Source organism: Heptranchias perlo, chromosome 12, assembly GCF_035084215.1.
Source record: "Heptranchias perlo isolate sHepPer1 chromosome 12, sHepPer1.hap1, whole genome shotgun sequence".
NCBI lineage: Eukaryota > Metazoa > Chordata > Chondrichthyes > Hexanchiformes > Hexanchidae > Heptranchias > Heptranchias perlo.
The window spans coordinates 20,960,356-20,977,287 of record NC_090336.1 but is presented as its reverse complement, the minus strand read 5'-3'; the positions used below and the strand labels follow the sequence as shown (position 1 = coordinate 20,977,287).

General features: G+C 46.0%; 2 protein-coding genes across 6 annotated transcripts in view; one reads left to right on the top strand and one right to left on the bottom strand.

Annotated features, from left to right (window-relative positions):
• Positions 1-6,196, top strand: part of slc22a18 (solute carrier family 22 member 18) — a 93,694-nt gene extending 87,498 nt beyond the window's left edge. For all 4 annotated transcript variants that reach the window (XM_067993750.1, XM_067993747.1, XM_067993749.1 and 1 more), the window contains one exon: positions 666-6,196. In XM_067993750.1, the coding sequence (XP_067849851.1) occupies positions 666-832 (167 nt within the window). In that variant the 3' untranslated portion in view covers positions 833-6,196. The remainder of the gene's footprint in view (positions 1-665) is intronic.
• Positions 6,197-8,210: 2,014 nt separating this feature from the next.
• On the bottom strand, positions 8,211-10,410 carry phlda2 (pleckstrin homology-like domain, family A, member 2). 2 transcript variants are annotated; one of them, XM_067993482.1, is made up of 2 exons: positions 9,848-10,410; positions 8,211-8,541 (listed from the first exon to the last, which is right to left on the bottom strand). In XM_067993482.1, exon 1 carries the CDS (start codon positions 10,280-10,282, stop codon positions 9,872-9,874), a length of 411 nt encoding a protein of 136 aa, XP_067849583.1. In that variant the 5' UTR covers positions 10,283-10,410; the 3' UTR covers positions 8,211-8,541; positions 9,848-9,871. The 2 variants fall into 2 exon arrangements, with proteins under 2 accessions (XP_067849583.1, XP_067849584.1); XM_067993483.1 differs by having other exon boundaries at positions 8,211-8,536.
• Positions 10,411-16,932: the final 6,522 nt, after the last annotated feature.

The following is a 16,932-nucleotide window of genomic DNA, read 5'->3' as shown; positions in this document are numbered from 1 at the left end:
GGACACTTGCTGGTTCACTGAGATGGCTGGGGTAAGGGCAATAGTTTCCGTCTGGACTGTTATTCTGGCTTGGGGAGTTGGCCTATATAAACCAGGCCAATTACTATATTGGCTGGGGCAGGTGGGCTTGATTTATTATGCTAGCTTGGGGAAATAGGCTATGGGAACTTGGCTGGGTTGCTGTGCTGCTGGGGGAGTTAGACTGTAGGAGCCAGACTGAGTTACTGTGCAGGTGGGGGGAGTTAGGCTGTAGGAGCCAGGCTGAGTTACTGTGCAGGTGGGGGGAGTTAGGCTGTAGGAGCCAGGCTGGGTTACTGTGCAGGTGGGGGGAGTTAGGCTGTAGGAGCCAGGCTGGGTTACTGTGCAGGTGGGGGGAGTTAGGCTGTAGGAGCCAGGCTGGGTTACTGTGCAGGTGAGGGGAGTTAGGCTGTAGGAGCCAGGCTGGGTTACTGTGCAGGTGGGGGGAGTTAGGCTGTAGGAGCCAGGCTGAGTTACTGTGCAGGTGGGGGGAGTTAGGCTGTAGGAGCCAGGCTGAGTTACTGTGCTAGCACGGGAGTTGGATTGTAGGAGCCAGGCCAGATTATTGCACCAGGCTTGTTACACTGTTCTCATTTTTCCCTCATTTGTTATATGATTGTGAATCTGCTGTTGCTCTCTTTCCCTAGGTGCGATACTGGGGTTGAATACGTGTGTTCACTCTCTCATCCGCTCGGTGGCTCCCACTATCGGAGGCTTCCTGTACGAATTATATGGGTTCTCGTCCTTCGGCTATCTGCAGTTTGTGGTCAATTTGCTGGTCTGCATCTACATCTTTGTGAACAATGGCAACTAAAAGTGCCAGAGTGGTGTCAACACTGGGATGACTTTAGGGGCTAGTTTGGCTTCCAGAAGTGAAAGTGCAAAGGTCAGGATTCAGGTCCAGTCCATCATTAATTTAAGGGAATTGCAATAACACAACAATAATCTAATTTGTAAATGATTTCAACATTTGCCACATCAACAATTTTGCACTAGAGCAAAATATGCAGTGAGATGGCAATGTGGTCGTATAACATACTGTGCAACCAGTGCCTCAATCCAACCCTCTTTGATTTGAGTTGATAAGATCTAGCACTGGAGAGTTACAGTCTGTTTTTGTTGATCATAGGTATGTGGATACCAAAAATGTTAGTGTTCAACTGGTACATACTGGAAATCAGGAACTAGAAATGTGAAGAATTTAAAATGTAACATGAAATTGCCACCATTGTCACATAAAATTAATTTAGCTGAAAGATTTTGAACTCAAGGTGGGCAGTAGTAATAACAGTTGCTGTTGTCCAACATTTCTATCTTTTTATAGAGTACAAATGGGGACGGTGATGTAGTGGTTATGTTACTGAACTTGCAACCCTGAGGTTATGAGTTTATACCCCACCATGCCAAGCTGTGAAACTAAATTTAATAAATCTATGCACTAGCACCAGAAAAAAAATGACCATAAAGGCTGAATTAAAAGCAGAAAGTGCTGGAAACACTCAGCAGGTCAGGTGGCATCTGTGGAGAAAGGAAAAAGATTAGGTTAACGTTTTGGGTCTTTAACCCTTTGTTAGAACTGCTGAAGGATGAATTGTTGGTAAAAACTTAACTAGTTCATTACCTGCCGGTCTGGCTAACACCTGACTCTAGTCCACATTAGGTGGCCACAACTGACTCAGAGCTACCCAACATTACCCATGTCCCAAGACCAATTTTTTAAAATTACGTTAAATTAAAAACAGGAGCATATCAGGTTAAACTCACATATTGTAAACAGTGATCAGACAAGTTCACCCTTTGTACAAAGTAGAACAAAAGGGGCTCCACAAAAGATGAAAATTTAACAGAAATCCTATAATTACTTGTCCTACGTGTTTGAATTTGCTATCGGTAACTGTGTCACACCTCTGCCAGCTGATGCTACAGGAAACCATGCTATACCATACCTGTACATGCTATGCAGCAGGTACGCGTGCCACACCTGGTGCAGGTAACCATGCAATGTGGCGGATGGAGCTTTGTAGAGAGGGTGAACCAGGGATGAGTGGCTGTCCAGTGAAGCAGGACTACAATCATACTAATGGCAAATGCTGAAAGGTTACTTGAGTCTCATGTGGTCAGTTTGGTATGGCCAGCTCCTCGTAACAGCCCTTGTTCCTCTGCCGCTAACCCCATTCCTCTCCATGGCCACCTGCTCAGGCCGATCCAGACCATGCGAAACCTTGGAATGCTATTTTTCACAGGCAGAGCTTTAAATCACATCCCATCCATAACAAAGACTACTTACTTCCACCTCTGCAACATTGCCTCATTGCACCTCTACCTCAGCCTCAACACTGCTGAAACCTTTATCCGTGCTTTTGTCACCTTTAGATTCAGTGGCTGCAATGTCCTCCTCACTAGCCATTCGCCCTCCATAAACTCCAAAACTCAGCCTGCAGTCTCCCAGTAAGTCTTGCTTGACCATTATCCCCATCCTCACTGACCCACACTGGCTTCAACATATTGAATTTGATATCATCCTCATCTTCAGATCCATCCATGGCATTGCCCCACCTGATCTCTCCAACCACCTCCAGTCTTCTATCCCCCATTCTCTCTTCGGTCCTCTGTCTCTGGCCTCCTATGTACCCCCCTCCACTTTACCCCACTATTGGTGACAGAGCCTTGAACTGCCTTATCCCAATTGTCTGGAATTCCCTCCCTAAACCACCCCACCTTTCCACTTCTCTCTCCATCTTTAAAACCTTCTCAAAACCCACTTCTTCAACTAAGCTTTCAGTCTCCCTTTCTAACTCTTCATTATGATTGTCTACCAGTTCCTTTATTTTACATTATTTTCTCCCTCTCTGTAACTTTGAGAAAACATATAAGTATTCTCCAAGTGCAGGTGTGAATTTTGTGAGCACCGTCGGGCACGCAGCTGTCAGGCCTGTCGATTGCCTGAACAACAACAGCTTGCATTTATAGTGCCTTTAAGGTAGTAAAACTACCCAGGGTGCTTCACAGGTGCATTATCAAATGAAATTTGACACCGAGCCACATAGAGATATTAGGGAAGGTGACCAAAGGCTGGGTCAATGAGGTAGGTTTTAAGAAGAGTCTTAAAGGAAGAGAGAGGCAGAGAGGTTTACGGAGGGAATTCCAGATCTTAGCGCCTAGGTTGCTGAAGGCACAGCCGCCAATGGTGGAGCAGTGAAAATCAGGGATGCGCAAAAGGCCAGAATTGGAGGAGCGCAGAGATCTCAGAGGGATGTAGGGCTGGAGGAGGTTACAGAGATAAGATGTGGTGAGGCCATGGATGGATTTGAAAACAAGGATGAGAATTTTAAAATCGAGGCAATGCCGGACCGGGAGCCAATGTAGGTCAGCGAGTACAGGGGTGATGGGAGAATGGGACTTGGTGCGAGTTAGGATACGGGCAGCAGAGTTTTTGGATGAGCTGAAGTTTATGGAGGGTGCAAGGTGGGTGCCCGGCCAGGAGAGCATTGGAATAGTCAAGTCAAGAGGTAACAAAGGCATGGATGAGGGTTTCTGCAGCAAATGTGCTAAGGCAGGGGCGGAGACGGGCGACGTTATGGAGGTGGAAGTAGGCAGTCTTGGTGATGGAGCGGACATGGGGTCGGAAGATCATCTCAAGGTAAAATAAGACTCCATAGTTGCGAACGGTCTGGTTCAGCCTCAGACAGTGGCCAGGGAGAGGGATGGAGTTTGTAGTGAGGATTGAAGACAATTGCTTCAGTCTTCCCAATATTCAGTTCGAGGAAATTTCTGCTCATCCAATACTGGATGTCGGACAAGCAGCGAGACAAATCAGGGGCAGTGGAGGGGTCAAGAGAGGTTGTGGTGAGGTAGAGCTGGGTATCATCAGCGTACATGTGGAACCCAATGTGCTTTCGGATGATATCGCCGAGAGGCAACGTGGAGATGAGAAAAAGGAGGGGACCAAGGATAGATCCCTGGGGTCTCCAGGTACTGATGCGAGAGCAGGTAGAGCGGGATGATTCTCTGCCTATGACTGGATAGTTAGGAATGGAACCAGGCGAGGGCAATCCCACCCAGTTGGATGAGGGAACCTATATTGTCTCCACTCCCAACACATCTATATTGTCACATTGTGCTTATACCACATTCCCCTTCAACCAACTACATGTTAACAGACCAAAGTGCACCAATCTTGACAGGTCAGAGGAGATCAGTCTTGGAAAGCTGCGTTCCCTGAGGAGGCAATAAACAAAATATGCTGTCTCCTGGAGCCAGCCCTTTGGACCAGTTCCAGGATAGGAAAAGCTCTGCCAGTGGCTGTCAAGGTGGCCACTGACCACCTTCTTTGTTACTGGTCTTCCAAGCAACATATGGAGTTATGTGGAAAATCTTGCATAACATTTGCAAGTGCAAATACGCAGTTGGGGGGCAGGTCCTTGTTTGCTGAGGCAAGTTTTTGCATTGGATTTCCCCTGAAAAAGTCAGTAATACAAGAAAGCTCTGCACTTTTATGTGGAAGGTTTCCCCATAATGCAGGGCATTATTAATGGCACACATGGCCAGATGGACCCTCACCCACAATGCCACGCCCTTCATGAACAACTTAATGTGCACCTGCTCTGTGCCCATAGGTGCATGTTTCCTTTATTTTACAAATTGATTCTACCAACATTATTTGAAAGGTAAGGAAGAGCAAATGGATGGCTGCTCAGGGACCAAGGTTATCGTCCTCAGCTCTAGCTCATGACAACCCTCAGCCAGCTATGAATAATAGCTGAAGACTGTTATAATGAGACTGAGGCCACTACCAAGAACATGCTGGAGTAGACTATTGGGGTTTAAGCAGAGGTTTCGAAGCCTCAACCGATGGTGGTGGGGTGGGGAGGGTTGGAGGGTTGCTATATTAACAGCAAAAGCCTCCGAGATTATTATGGTTTGTTGCCTCTTGCTCAGCTTCTTTGTCCAGAGGCATGGAGCAGGTGGAAGAGGAAGCCCTGCCACAACCAGTGTCAGAAGAGAACACTGACCCAGAGGCTGAGGGCACTGACCCAGAGGCTGAGGGCACTGACCCAGAGGCTGAGGGCACTGACCCAGAGGCTGAGGATGTGCTTGCAGAACCTGAATTTCAGACAGGAAGAGGCACAAGGGAGACTCTCATTAATGGCACCTTCACGTAAGTGCTTGCACCAAACAATGCAAAAACAGTCATTTACACAAAGGGCTAGATCAGAGGAATTACGTATGAATTGCTATCTCACAGTGTTTAGGGGCCCTGGAGAGCAGTATAGGAGGGGGATTGGACATTTGGACAGTGGGAGGGGGTGGTGGCAGGGGAAGAGCAGCTAGAGGAATGAGTAGTGGAAGTGAACCAGGATGTCGTGGAGGCAACGGAAAGCAGAGATAGGAGGGATGGGGAAGATGTGTTTGGTGGTGGGATCATGTTGTAGGTGGTAGAAGTGGTAGCAGGCTGGTGAGTGGAAGATGGGAACAAGGAGGACCCCATCACAGTTGTCAGAGGAGGGGGAAGAGATGAAAGCAGAAGCACGGGAAATGGGACGAACACGGTTAAGGGATCTATTGACTACTGTAGTGGCAAATCTTCCACTGAGGTAAAAGGAACAGCATTTCAGTAGCTCCGGTGTGAAGGATGGCATCGTCAGAGCAGATGCAACAGAGACAAGAATGGTGTCTTTACAGGATGTGGGGAGAAGCATGATCCAGGTGGGAGTTAATGATCCATATAGCTACATGCCACTAGGCACACACTAGGCCATCGAGGGACTTAGCCTCGGATGATTTGAAATTTCTACCAGATGGTGTAGGAGGATGTGTATATTCTGTATATGAATTATTGATCATTGTTTGACAGCTGTACAAAGCACAATGAAAACTAACCATGCCTTAGGTTCTGTAGATTTCACATCGTTCACCTGACGAAGGGGTAAGCCTCCGAAAGCTTGTGAATTTAAAATAAAATTGCTGGACTATAACTTGGTGTTGTAAAATTGTTTACAATTAGGTTCTGTACTCATTAAACAGGTCAAAGGTCAGCTCCCCCCCCCCCCCCCCGAATTATGTCATCCATTTCCTGTACATCCCTTTCACTAATGTTCTTGTGCTGTAGATTACTATTGTATTTTTATATCTATTGTAAAATGGAAAGATTAAAGATGATCTGATGAATAGATTTACAGTATGTGTCTCTGCATGCGACTATACAAACCTCAATGTTTCAGAAGCAGACTGCTCCCTACCCTGCACTACAATTGTTCAAGTTCTAGGTACGCCTCCCACATACTGATCATTACCAGTGAATTAAAAATTTTCATTCAGTCCTTAGATGTGTAAAGAAACTTTTAAACTAAAAACAACGGGTGCCAGCAACCCTCCTTTGCCTTGCCCACCTGATCATTCTAGACGTTGAAGGGCAGAAATTGCAAGAACAGAGTGCAGAAACAGCTCTATCGTTGTCGCCCTTTCTCCAACCTATACTTATGTCTAGTGAGGCTCTGCACCAGCGCCTTGCCACATAATTTCTACCTTTCCGTGTCATCGGGCTGTTTCACTGTCTGAGCCGGATATCCACATTCACGCACTTTCCAACAGGAGTCACTGAACACCGATCAGGAGCTTAAAACAAGATGCGGTCCCTCCCACCTCTCTCAAAGCCATATCGGTGAGTCACAGTAGCCTAGAATCAGCCAGGTGCAAGATCCGTTCGCTCACCCTGTTCTTTCAAAATGACCAGCTTCTTTCTTACTGTCCTAGTCAAGCCTGACATCATCCACTCCAGTATTATTTTCTGCACGTGATGCCAGCTGAAAAATTATTAACTCTACGTCTACTTTTGTCTTTGTTTTTGCACAAGTTCCTTTACATGTCATTAACCTGTTTTTTTTTTAAGTGGATTAATAACTATATCAAAGTTTCCCAGAGGGAAATGTGTGCAAATGTATTAACCATTGCACTAAGACGAGGAAATGACACCAACTGGTGTTAAAAGCTCTTCAGGAACTGCTCGTTTGTTACAATCCACGATTGCTGTAATGTAAGAACTGATAGTCCTGTATGTTCACCTTTTGAAATCTGAATCATGCAATGTCTGCAGGGCAATTGGACAAAGGCACCCATCACTCCCAAGAATTACAGCCATGATGTGGAGATGCCGGTGATGGACTGGGGTGGACAAATGTAAGGAGTCGCACAACACCAGGTTATAGTCCAACAGCTTTATTTGAAAATCACAAGCTTTCGGAGCTTTGCTCCTGTGTCAGGTGAAGTCACTTCACCTGACGAAGGAACAAAGCTCCGAAAGCTTGTGATTTCAAATAAAGCTGTTGGACTATAACCTGGTGTTGTGCGACTCCTTACAAGAATTACAGCAGCTAGGTGTCAGAATGTTGTTTCTGTATTTCAGGGAAATTTTTAAAGAATTAGCATGTTCAACACTTCCGATAGCAGATCTCAGCCACGACAGCAGTGAGGACGCTGCAGTTGTCCTCAGTGTCCCTGGGCGAGGCAGCGTTCCAATTCACAATCACTATCCAGTGACTGCTGCTGGAAACCACTCGTGTGGATAGCAAAAGGGCAGGATTCAGCTCAGCTGTAATGCCCTTCAAAGTTGACACTCTGCAGGCTCACACGCAAAGAATGGCCATTTGGGCAAAGTACTGGAGGGTGGCGAATGCCTGAGACACCATATTCCACTGAGAATCAGTGCCTGCAGGAAAAGAGGGGAAAGAACTATATTCTTACAGTTGCTGCCCCTGGGTTCTCCTAGAAAGAACCGACCAAGCGATCCATGGGTGTCCCAACCTGTGGTCCCAGAGCCCACGCAACTCTAGATGCGTACAACCCAATGCTCGAAGGCCAGAGAACTCAGTTCATGCTTAGATTTCTTATGTCGGTGTTTCCTGTTTGAATTTGTTGGCCTGGAGGTTTGGAAAGAGCTGTTTATTTGCACAGTTACTTCATTGATGAATAAATCTTAAATCAGGTCACCAAGATCTATTTGTATCAGCAACTTCGGATATAGGTAAGTTAATGGGAACTTTGATTTAAACTTTATATATAGCCCCTAAGGCCCCTCTTCTGTGACCCACAAAGCCTGGAGACCATTTTAGGTGATGGTTGCAAAAATATTTGTAACCCCACTTTATGTAAGTGCAAAGACTGAACTATTGAAAGAAAAAAAGGGCAGATTTAAGTTTATTTTTTTAAAAACTTTAATAAATATGCAAAATTAGATTACAAAATAATTTATGTGAAGAGTTGATGCAAAAAGATAAAAGTCCTTGGTTTCTGCAATAGATAAATAAATAGAGAAGTAGGTTTCCAGCCAGCCCACGCGGGCTGCCTCCCTTCAGCCTGGCTTCGGATTCCGGGTGTCCGGTGGCTCTGAGTGCAGCAGCTCAGATCCATTTGGCAGAAGCAGCAGAGGATGAAATTGCGTTCATTTCAAATCGCTCTCAATCCCTTAGATTTCCTTCATCTGCATCCTCAGTCAGAGATTTTTTTTTCCACAATCAAACGGCTGTTCTAGAAAGAGAGGACATTCAGTCAGGGACCAGGGTATTTTTTAACAGTCAGTATCACGAGTTAGTTTACAATGTGTAATATTAGCAGATAAAGCCCGGCGTGCTAGTTTTCATGTTAGTTGAGGGGGAACTCTCTCTGCCATAGGTAAAGTGGAGTTTAGACGAGAGGAGAAACAAAGCCTAACAGATAGTAAAATATTTTACCATTATACCTTTCAGATTGACATCTCAAACTAGGTTACTGATTTCATTCCTCGTCTAAAACTTTCTTCGCTTCCGTCCCTCCTCCTATCCTGAGGGCACTGACTCATGCTGATGTGTCATCCCAAAAAGGAGTGGGCAGCCAGCTCCCTACTGATGTAACCGTTGTTCAGGACTAAGTCCAGACCATGGGCGAAGCCTCACACCTCAGCCTGATCCTGCCATCACCCAACGCCCAGACACGCTCACTTCCCCCCCACATGTATCACCAGACAGCAATAAGTAGGAACAACTCTGGCTTGATTATTTTTTTCCTCCTCCTCAGAGGCAATGAGCTCATTTGCTGCCACTTGTAACCAGCAAGTTCAGCACACGCCTGGGGTCTTCCTGCTATGTTACAGCTCAATGCCAAGCCACAAGTTTAAATTTTGAACCCAAATTGGTGTCAGTATGAGTTCCCATATAAGCGGGTCCTCGCAATTAGACAGGTCGCCGTCTCATGCCAAGGTATGGAGACACCCGGGGGGGGGGGGGAAGAGAGAGAGAGAACGGGGGGTGCTCCGGGTTTGGGGAACACCAGCCCCGTTTCGGGATGGGAGACAGGCGCTTCTCAATGTAGCAGGAAACACCCAGAGAACCTCCCCCAGAACCTACCCCGAGGGTTGGCGCCGCTCGTAACATTTAAATTGGACATTTTACAGCTCCCGGAAATTCCAGGCTCCACGTGTTAGGATCGCGGAGCGGAACTTTACCAAGTTCGAGAGTTGGGTTTTTTTTAAAAAGTTCTTAAAAAATCAAAGACCCGGGGATCAGACTGTGTCCGAAATAAGCAGCGAATTGGAAGAGAATCCACTTTCTTGACATTTTCCGGTGTTGACTTGGACCTCACTGAGTTCGAGTCCGGTTTGAACCCGCACAAGTTACCAACAATCTGGACTATCCCCCGACTGGACCAGGGCCGAGAAACAGAGTAAGAAAGGCAAGAGCTAGAGGCCGGACATTGACTCAGACAGACTCAGGGGGAGAGGGGAGGGGGATTGAATCTGAAATGTTACAATAACTTGAATTCCCTTTGGGAGGAGGGGGTGGGGACCCTAAGTCCTTACCTTTTTGGAGAGGGTCGGAGGAGTTTATGGAGACCTGCCCAGCAGCTTATCCTGCTGGCCCTGAAACAGCATCTCACTGTCCTGCCTTGATTTGAAGGTCTGAATGGCTTCTCTGTTCTTGAATTCAATGAGAGCCATGGTGATGGCCGAGTTCCAGCAGTTCTCCTCCAGGCACCTGAAGTCCATCTCCTTGTTGTCGGTGGTCACCACGGTGAAGTAGATGTACTTGCCGGTCCTCTCCACGCAGTCTACCGTTCTGATCTCCTGCAGGCTTAAGTCCTTGCCCCGGGAGCGTCTCTGGGAATCCGGGAAGAGCTGGAGACGGTCCTGGGTCAGGACGCAGTACTTTTTCTTCCAGAGCTGGAGCAGGTTGTCGCTTCTCTTTTCCAGTTCGCCCTCTTTGATCACTTGGGCGCCATCTGAGATCTTCTTCATCCTGAGGGATTTTATTTCGAGTCTTGGTTGCGGGAAGGGAAAGATCTAACAGGAGGGAACGGCCCGGCTCAATTCCACCCGAGTTACTCCCAGTCCGCCGGCTGCCCTCTGACTAAAGAACGAGTGACTCTTGAATGGAGATAAAGGGTCTCAGTGATCCTCCCATTTCCTGCCTCACCCTTCTGATGTCACCCTGGATTTTAACTCCAGGCTGGAGGAGGGGTTGATCCAGGGCCACTGATGGATCTCAGCCCTTTACTGGAAAAGGGATTCGTTTCTTCTAATTCTTTTTTAAAATTTGACAGGATCTGATACGAGCATTTCCTCTCTCTCACTTTCAAATTCAATTTGTTGAAACATTTTTTAAAAGGACTGAGCCGGACTCCACCTACTCGGGACGATCAGTTTCAGTCACTATGTGCAAGAATTTGGGGATTTTTTTAAAAAAAAGTAGTTTTGAAGAGGCGGAAGTTCTGTTAATATGCGATGCAAGGAGCTGCCCCATAGCCAGCAAGGTCACCCACAGTAACTAATGCTGGAGAGGTTCTATCTGCTGGGATCCTGTGGCCGGGCCGCGACAGTTCCCATTAGTTAAGAGTTCTCATTTCTGATTGCTGACCAGTGCTCCTTGGACAGGCTCAGGCCTCATACCGTCCCTTCTCCCGCCCCCCCCCCCCAAACATGATCCAATACTCTCCCAACACCTCCAAATTCCTATGCTCAGGGGGCAAATTATCTGTGTGGGCAAGATGGAATGTGGCTTGGGACCTGGATGTGCTGACACTCTGGCCCTTTTCTGCCCACTGAAATTTTTGTTGCAAGAAGCACCTCCTTTCTGTGCAGACATAACTAAAAGAGGCAGGACACATCATCAATGGAAATTCCCGCCACCTCCATCTCATGTGCCCCCACTGCAATGTTATACCTGCATAAGGCAGGTGTACTTACTTTCCAGAACCTAATCCTGGTGTGAATGGGGCCACTTAAGCAGCTGGTTCACAGAGCAATCAATTGCCATAAGGACAGCAGCAAATTCAAATACTAACCAGAATAAACATTTTTTAAACATCTTTGGCCAGTGCAGCCAAGCAACTTGTACTGTGGCAAAGAATCACAACTAAACCGGTCCCCCCGCCCCGCTGAGGCTGGTGACGCAGTTACACTGAACATGGTATGGGCTCTCACCTGCACTATGCCAATGCCCCGGGATTGGAATGGGGTCAGGGCACATCCATGAGTTAGGTGGAGGTTCTGTCCCTCCCCTGACACCCCCCACAAGAGGCCAGAACTTCAAATCTATAATGACTTTTTTTTTATTCGTTCGCTGGCGAGGCCAGCATTTATTGCCCATCCCTAATTGCCCTCGAGAAGGTGGTGGTGAGCCGCCTTCTTGAACCGCTGCAGTCCATGTGGTGAAGGTTCTCCCACAGTGCTGTTAGGAAGGGAGTTCCAGGATTTTGACCCAACGACGATGAAGAAACGGCGATATATTTCCAAGTTGGGATGGTGTGTGACTTGGAGGGGAACGTGCAGGTGGTGTTGTTCCCATGTGCCTGCTGCTCGTCCTTCTAGGTGGTAGAGGTCGCGGGTTTGGGAGGTGCTGTCGAAGGAGCCTTGGCGAGTTGCTGCAGTGTATCCTGTGGATGGTACACACTGCAGCCATGGTGCGCCGGTGGTGAAGGGAGTGAATGTTTAGGGTGGTGGATGGGGTGCCAATCAAGCGGGCTGCTTTGTCCTGGATGGTGTCGAGCTTCTTGAGTGTTGTTGGAGCTGCACTCATCCAGGCAAGTGGAGAGTATTCCATCACATTCCTGACTTGTGCCTTGTAGATGGTGGAAAGACTTTGGGGAGTCGGGGGGTGAGTCACTCGCCGCAGAATACCCAGCCTCTGACCTGCTCTTATAGCCACAGTATTTATATGGCTGGTCCAGTTAAGTTTCTGGTCAATGGTGACCCCCAGGATGTTGATAGTGGGGGATTCAGCGATGGTAATGCTGTTGAATGTCAAGGGGAGGTGGTTAGACTCTCTCTTGTTGGAGATGATCATTGCCTGGCACTTGTCTGGCGCGAATGTTACTTGCCACTTATGAGCCCAAGCCTGGATGTTGTCCAGGTCTTGCTGCATGCAGGCTCGGACTGCTTCATTATTTAAGGGGTTGCGAATGGAACTGAACACTTTGCAATCATCAGCGAACATCCCCATTTCTGACCTTATGATGGAGGGAAGGTCAGTGATGAAGCAGCTGAAGATGGTTGGGCCTAGGACACTGCCCTGAGGAACTCTTGCAGCAATGTCCTGGGGCTGAGATGATTGGCCTCCAACAAACACTACCATCTTCCTTTGTGCTAGGTATGACTCCAGCCACTGGAGAGTTTTCCCCCTGATTCCCATTGACTTTAATTTTACTGAGGCTCCTTGGTGCCACACTTGGTCAAATGCTGCCTTGATGTCAAGGGCAGTCACTCTCACCTCACCTCTGGAATTCAGCTCTTTTGTCCATGTTTGGACCAAGGCTGTAATGAGGTCTGGAGCTGAGTGGTCCTGGCTGAACCCAAACTGAGCATTGGTGAGCAGGTTATTGGTGAGTAAGTGCCGCTTGATAGCACTGTTGACGACACCTTCCATCACTTTGCTGATGATTGAGAGTAGACTGATGGGGCGGTAATTGGCCGGATTGGGTTTGTCCTGCTTTTTGTGGACAGGACATACCTAGACTTGCACATAAAGAATGGCCACTTGAGCCAGACTCTGGATGCAGTTAACTCAAATTGCAGTACTTAGTCAAAAGATAGCGTCCAAACTCCACGAATGGCTTAGCGATCGAAGGCATCCTCTAGTGTAGCACTAAGTCATATACTCAAGGAATATCACAGGTTCAATCCCTGGTGTATGCTGAGCCTGTGCAGCAGTTGGGACATCACCATTGCCTCAGCATCCCTCTGTTAGGGAACGGAAAATCAGCTGTGTTCCCATTCCTGATGACTAGGAAACATCCCCAACTGGAAAATGTGCATGTGGACATCGGATGAGGTTAGGAGTGGGTTTGGCCGTGATGCCTCATCCAATTCAATGACCTATCAATACTTACATGATGTTTACATAGAATTACATACAGCACAGAAACAGGCTATTCGGCCCTACAGGTCTATGGCGGTGTTTATGCTCCACATGAGCCTCCTCCCACCTTACTTTATCTCACCCTATCAACATATCCTTCTATTCCTTTCTCCCTCATTTACTTATCTAGCTTCCCCTTAAATGCATCTATGCTATTCGCCTCAACTATTCCATGTGGTAATGAGTTCCAGATTCTCACCACTTTCTGAGTAAAGAAGTTTCTCCTGAATTCCTTATTGGATTTATGAGTGACTATTTTATATTTACTGTCCCTAGTTTTGGACTCTCTCAAAAGTGGAAACATCTTCTCCACATCTACCCTATCGAAACCCTTCATAATTTTGAAGACCTCTATTAGGTCAGCTCTCAGTCTTCTCTTTTCTGGAGGAAAAAAACCCAGCCTGTTCAGTCATTCCTGATTGTTGTATCCTCCCAGTTCTGCTTTCATCCTTGTAAATCTTTTTTGCACTTTCTCCTGTGCTTCTATATCCTTTTTGTAATATAGAGACCGGAACTGTGCACAGTACTCTAAGTGTGACCTAACCAAGATTCTGTACAAGTTTAACATAACCTTTCTGCTTTTCAATTCTCTTCCTCTAGAAATGAACCCCAGTGCTTTGTTTTAATTTTTTATGGCCTTGTTAACCTTCGTTGCTACTTTTAATGATTTGTGAATCTGTACCCCAAGATCCCTTTGCTCCTCTACCCCATTTAGACTCTTATTTTCCAAGAAGTAGGTGGCTTCCTTATTCCTCTTACCAAAATGCACCATGTTAAGACATGAAGAATGGTCAATTGTATAATGTCCATCTAATAAGCAATGGCTCGGTATTTCCTGCAAACATCTACAGTGTACGGCATTAAGCTAGCACAGAGGTTCCAGGCGATTATGGCGTTAGTTTTTACACCGGGCAAAAGATTCTTGGGCCATTTGCGCCACTTTGCCAAGATCAATGCTGAAACAAGTAAAAGTTAATTATAATAGCCCCGCCCCCATTCAAAATAGCGGTGATGGTACATTTCCTTGATTCGTGCTAGTTTCTAAGCCGCTTGCAGGCACGCTGATAAGGAAAGGCGCACACACACCTGTCATCGAGGCTGAAAGTGACGAGCTTGAAACTAGCCGATCTGATTGGGAAATGGAAGCGCCCGTGGATTGGGCAGTGGTCTGGCTGCCGACTCATTGCTGAAGTTAGGAAATGTGTTTGACCACTGAAAACTTGGAAAAGTGTGGGAATGGGGAGCAGGAAAAAGATTAGATTGGAAGATCCACTGATGGTTTGGATCAATTGAAATGGAGATGAGTGGGGTGTTTATTGTTCGTGTATTGGGGTTAGTTTTGCTCAAAGGTGGCTGTGTGGATCTGGGAACTTGCTGCAAGAGGTCAGAGACCCCGAATATTGCCCCACGGACCGGCGGCCCCATTGGACCAGGTTTGCAGCTGTCCCCTGGATTATTGCCATGATTACCAACTCGCCTGCCCAGATAACCAAGCTTCTCTTTTTAAAAAAAAAATTTGCCTTTCTTATTTTTATCTTTAATATCTGTAACTAAAACAGACGTTGATTATAATGTTGCTGCGTTGTCCTGTTTAGGGTGGAAGAGAAACCCCCAAAAGCGAATAGCCAGCTCGGTTATCAGTGCCAGTCTAAATATCCAAGAGCCTTTCATAAATCAGGACACTTATAGTAACATTCATCTGTGGGACTGTGGTGATTAACACTGAGCATCTTTTAGGAAATTAGTCCCAATAGTGGCAGATATACATGGGCAGTACCTGTAACACTAAACCCTAAATGATTGGTAATATATAGTTAATATTGGGTAATATTTAGTTTTACCTAACAGATTACATGAACCCAGCCTGTGGGAAAAAAAATACTAAAATGATTTTCGGTTAAATGTTACAACGGGTAACAGCGTGTAAAATGTGCCCAGAGTCTGTAGACGAGAATGGCTCCATGTTAACTGAGTCAAAAAATCCTCCCACTGCGTAAAGAAACAGTTCGACAGAAAGCACATGGCGAATTGTACACCGACAAATCCTCAGTTATTTCCCTGGAACTGGAGCCTTAGATCAGAGGAAAGGGACAAGTTATTGACAGCTGGCTACACTGCTTCTGATTCGCCACTATTCTCACTGTGGCCATTTCAGATCAGTTTTCCAGTACATTTTGGCGTAAATTCGCCACTGGAAAATAGGGGTGCCCAACAATCTTATGGTGTTCGCCTCCAGTACCACCATCGCAGGAAATTCCCAGAGTTTCCTGAAAACCTATGCCATAGTAATGGTGCAGCTACGGCATATAACATTATTGTAGCGCAGAAGTTTCAGGAAATTATGGTGTGAGTGCTTTACCCTAGTTTTTACGACACACCGAAATTTCCTGGGCCATTTGAGCTGTTCCACTGGAACCATTGGCGAACCCCTAAAAAACAGATATGCAAACACCACCCCCCATTCAAAACAGCGGCGATGGCAAATTTACTGGATTCGTGCTACTTAATCTCCAATTGTGGGAACACTGTTGCAGAAAGGGGCTGGTGGGTTTAAATGACTGGAAAGGTTTAGCTCTAAGCACAGGATTTAAAGGTTGGAAGGGTATTAATAACAGAATTTGTTTTGTGAAATAACCTGTTGTTCATTTTATAATTAGGTAAGAAGGACATTTTATTATATATGCTATAACTCCTGGTCCTCATTATATATCATTGTGTAAAAATGACAGTCCCTACATTGCAATGGGAAGCAAATTCTCAGCAGAAAGGGCATTACTAACAGCACGTAGGATGGATAACTGATCATAATTCTTTTACATTTTACAGGCCAAGATGTAACAATTTCACAGTTAACATTCATTTGTGATTGTATTTTCATTGTGTAGATTATAGATATAAATCCAAGACATGGTTGAGCTGGTGTTAAAGAGAAAAAAATCTCTATAACAGCTGCTCATAAAAACCCTCAGATACGTAAATAAAAACTCTGGATTAGGTTTATATTACAAATAGGATGATGGCTCCATAGTGAGTTTATAAAATATAGGGAGACAATGAAATTAGTTCTAATTAATTGAATAAGAAGGTTATAGGGCCATGCCCCACTCCAGGACTTGAGCACATACTCTAGGCTGACACTTCAGAACGGAGGGAGTGCTGCACTGTTGGAAGTGCCGTCTTTTGAATGAGACATTAAACGGAGATCCACGCTGCGTTTTCAGGGGGACATAACAGATCCCATGGCAATATTCAAAGAAGAGTAGGGTGTGTTCCCAGCATCTTGGCCAACATTTACCTCTCAACTAGCACCAACAAAAAAATACGGATTACCTGGTCATTAATCTCATTGCTGTTTTTCGGACCTTGCTGTAGGCAGATTGGGTGCCACATTTGCCTACTTTACAACAGTGACTACAATTCAAAAGTATGTCAATGGCTGTGAAGTACTTCCGGAGGATGTGAAAATGCAAGGTTTTTTTTTCTTTAAGTTGCCACCGATAATCTTCATGCTCTCAGTGAATCAGTGCAGACA

Coding starts and splice junctions, on each gene's coding strand:
- phlda2 (XM_067993482.1), bottom strand. CDS start 10,282: ATGAAGAAGATCTCAGATGGCGCCCAAGTGATCAAAGAGGGCGAACTG.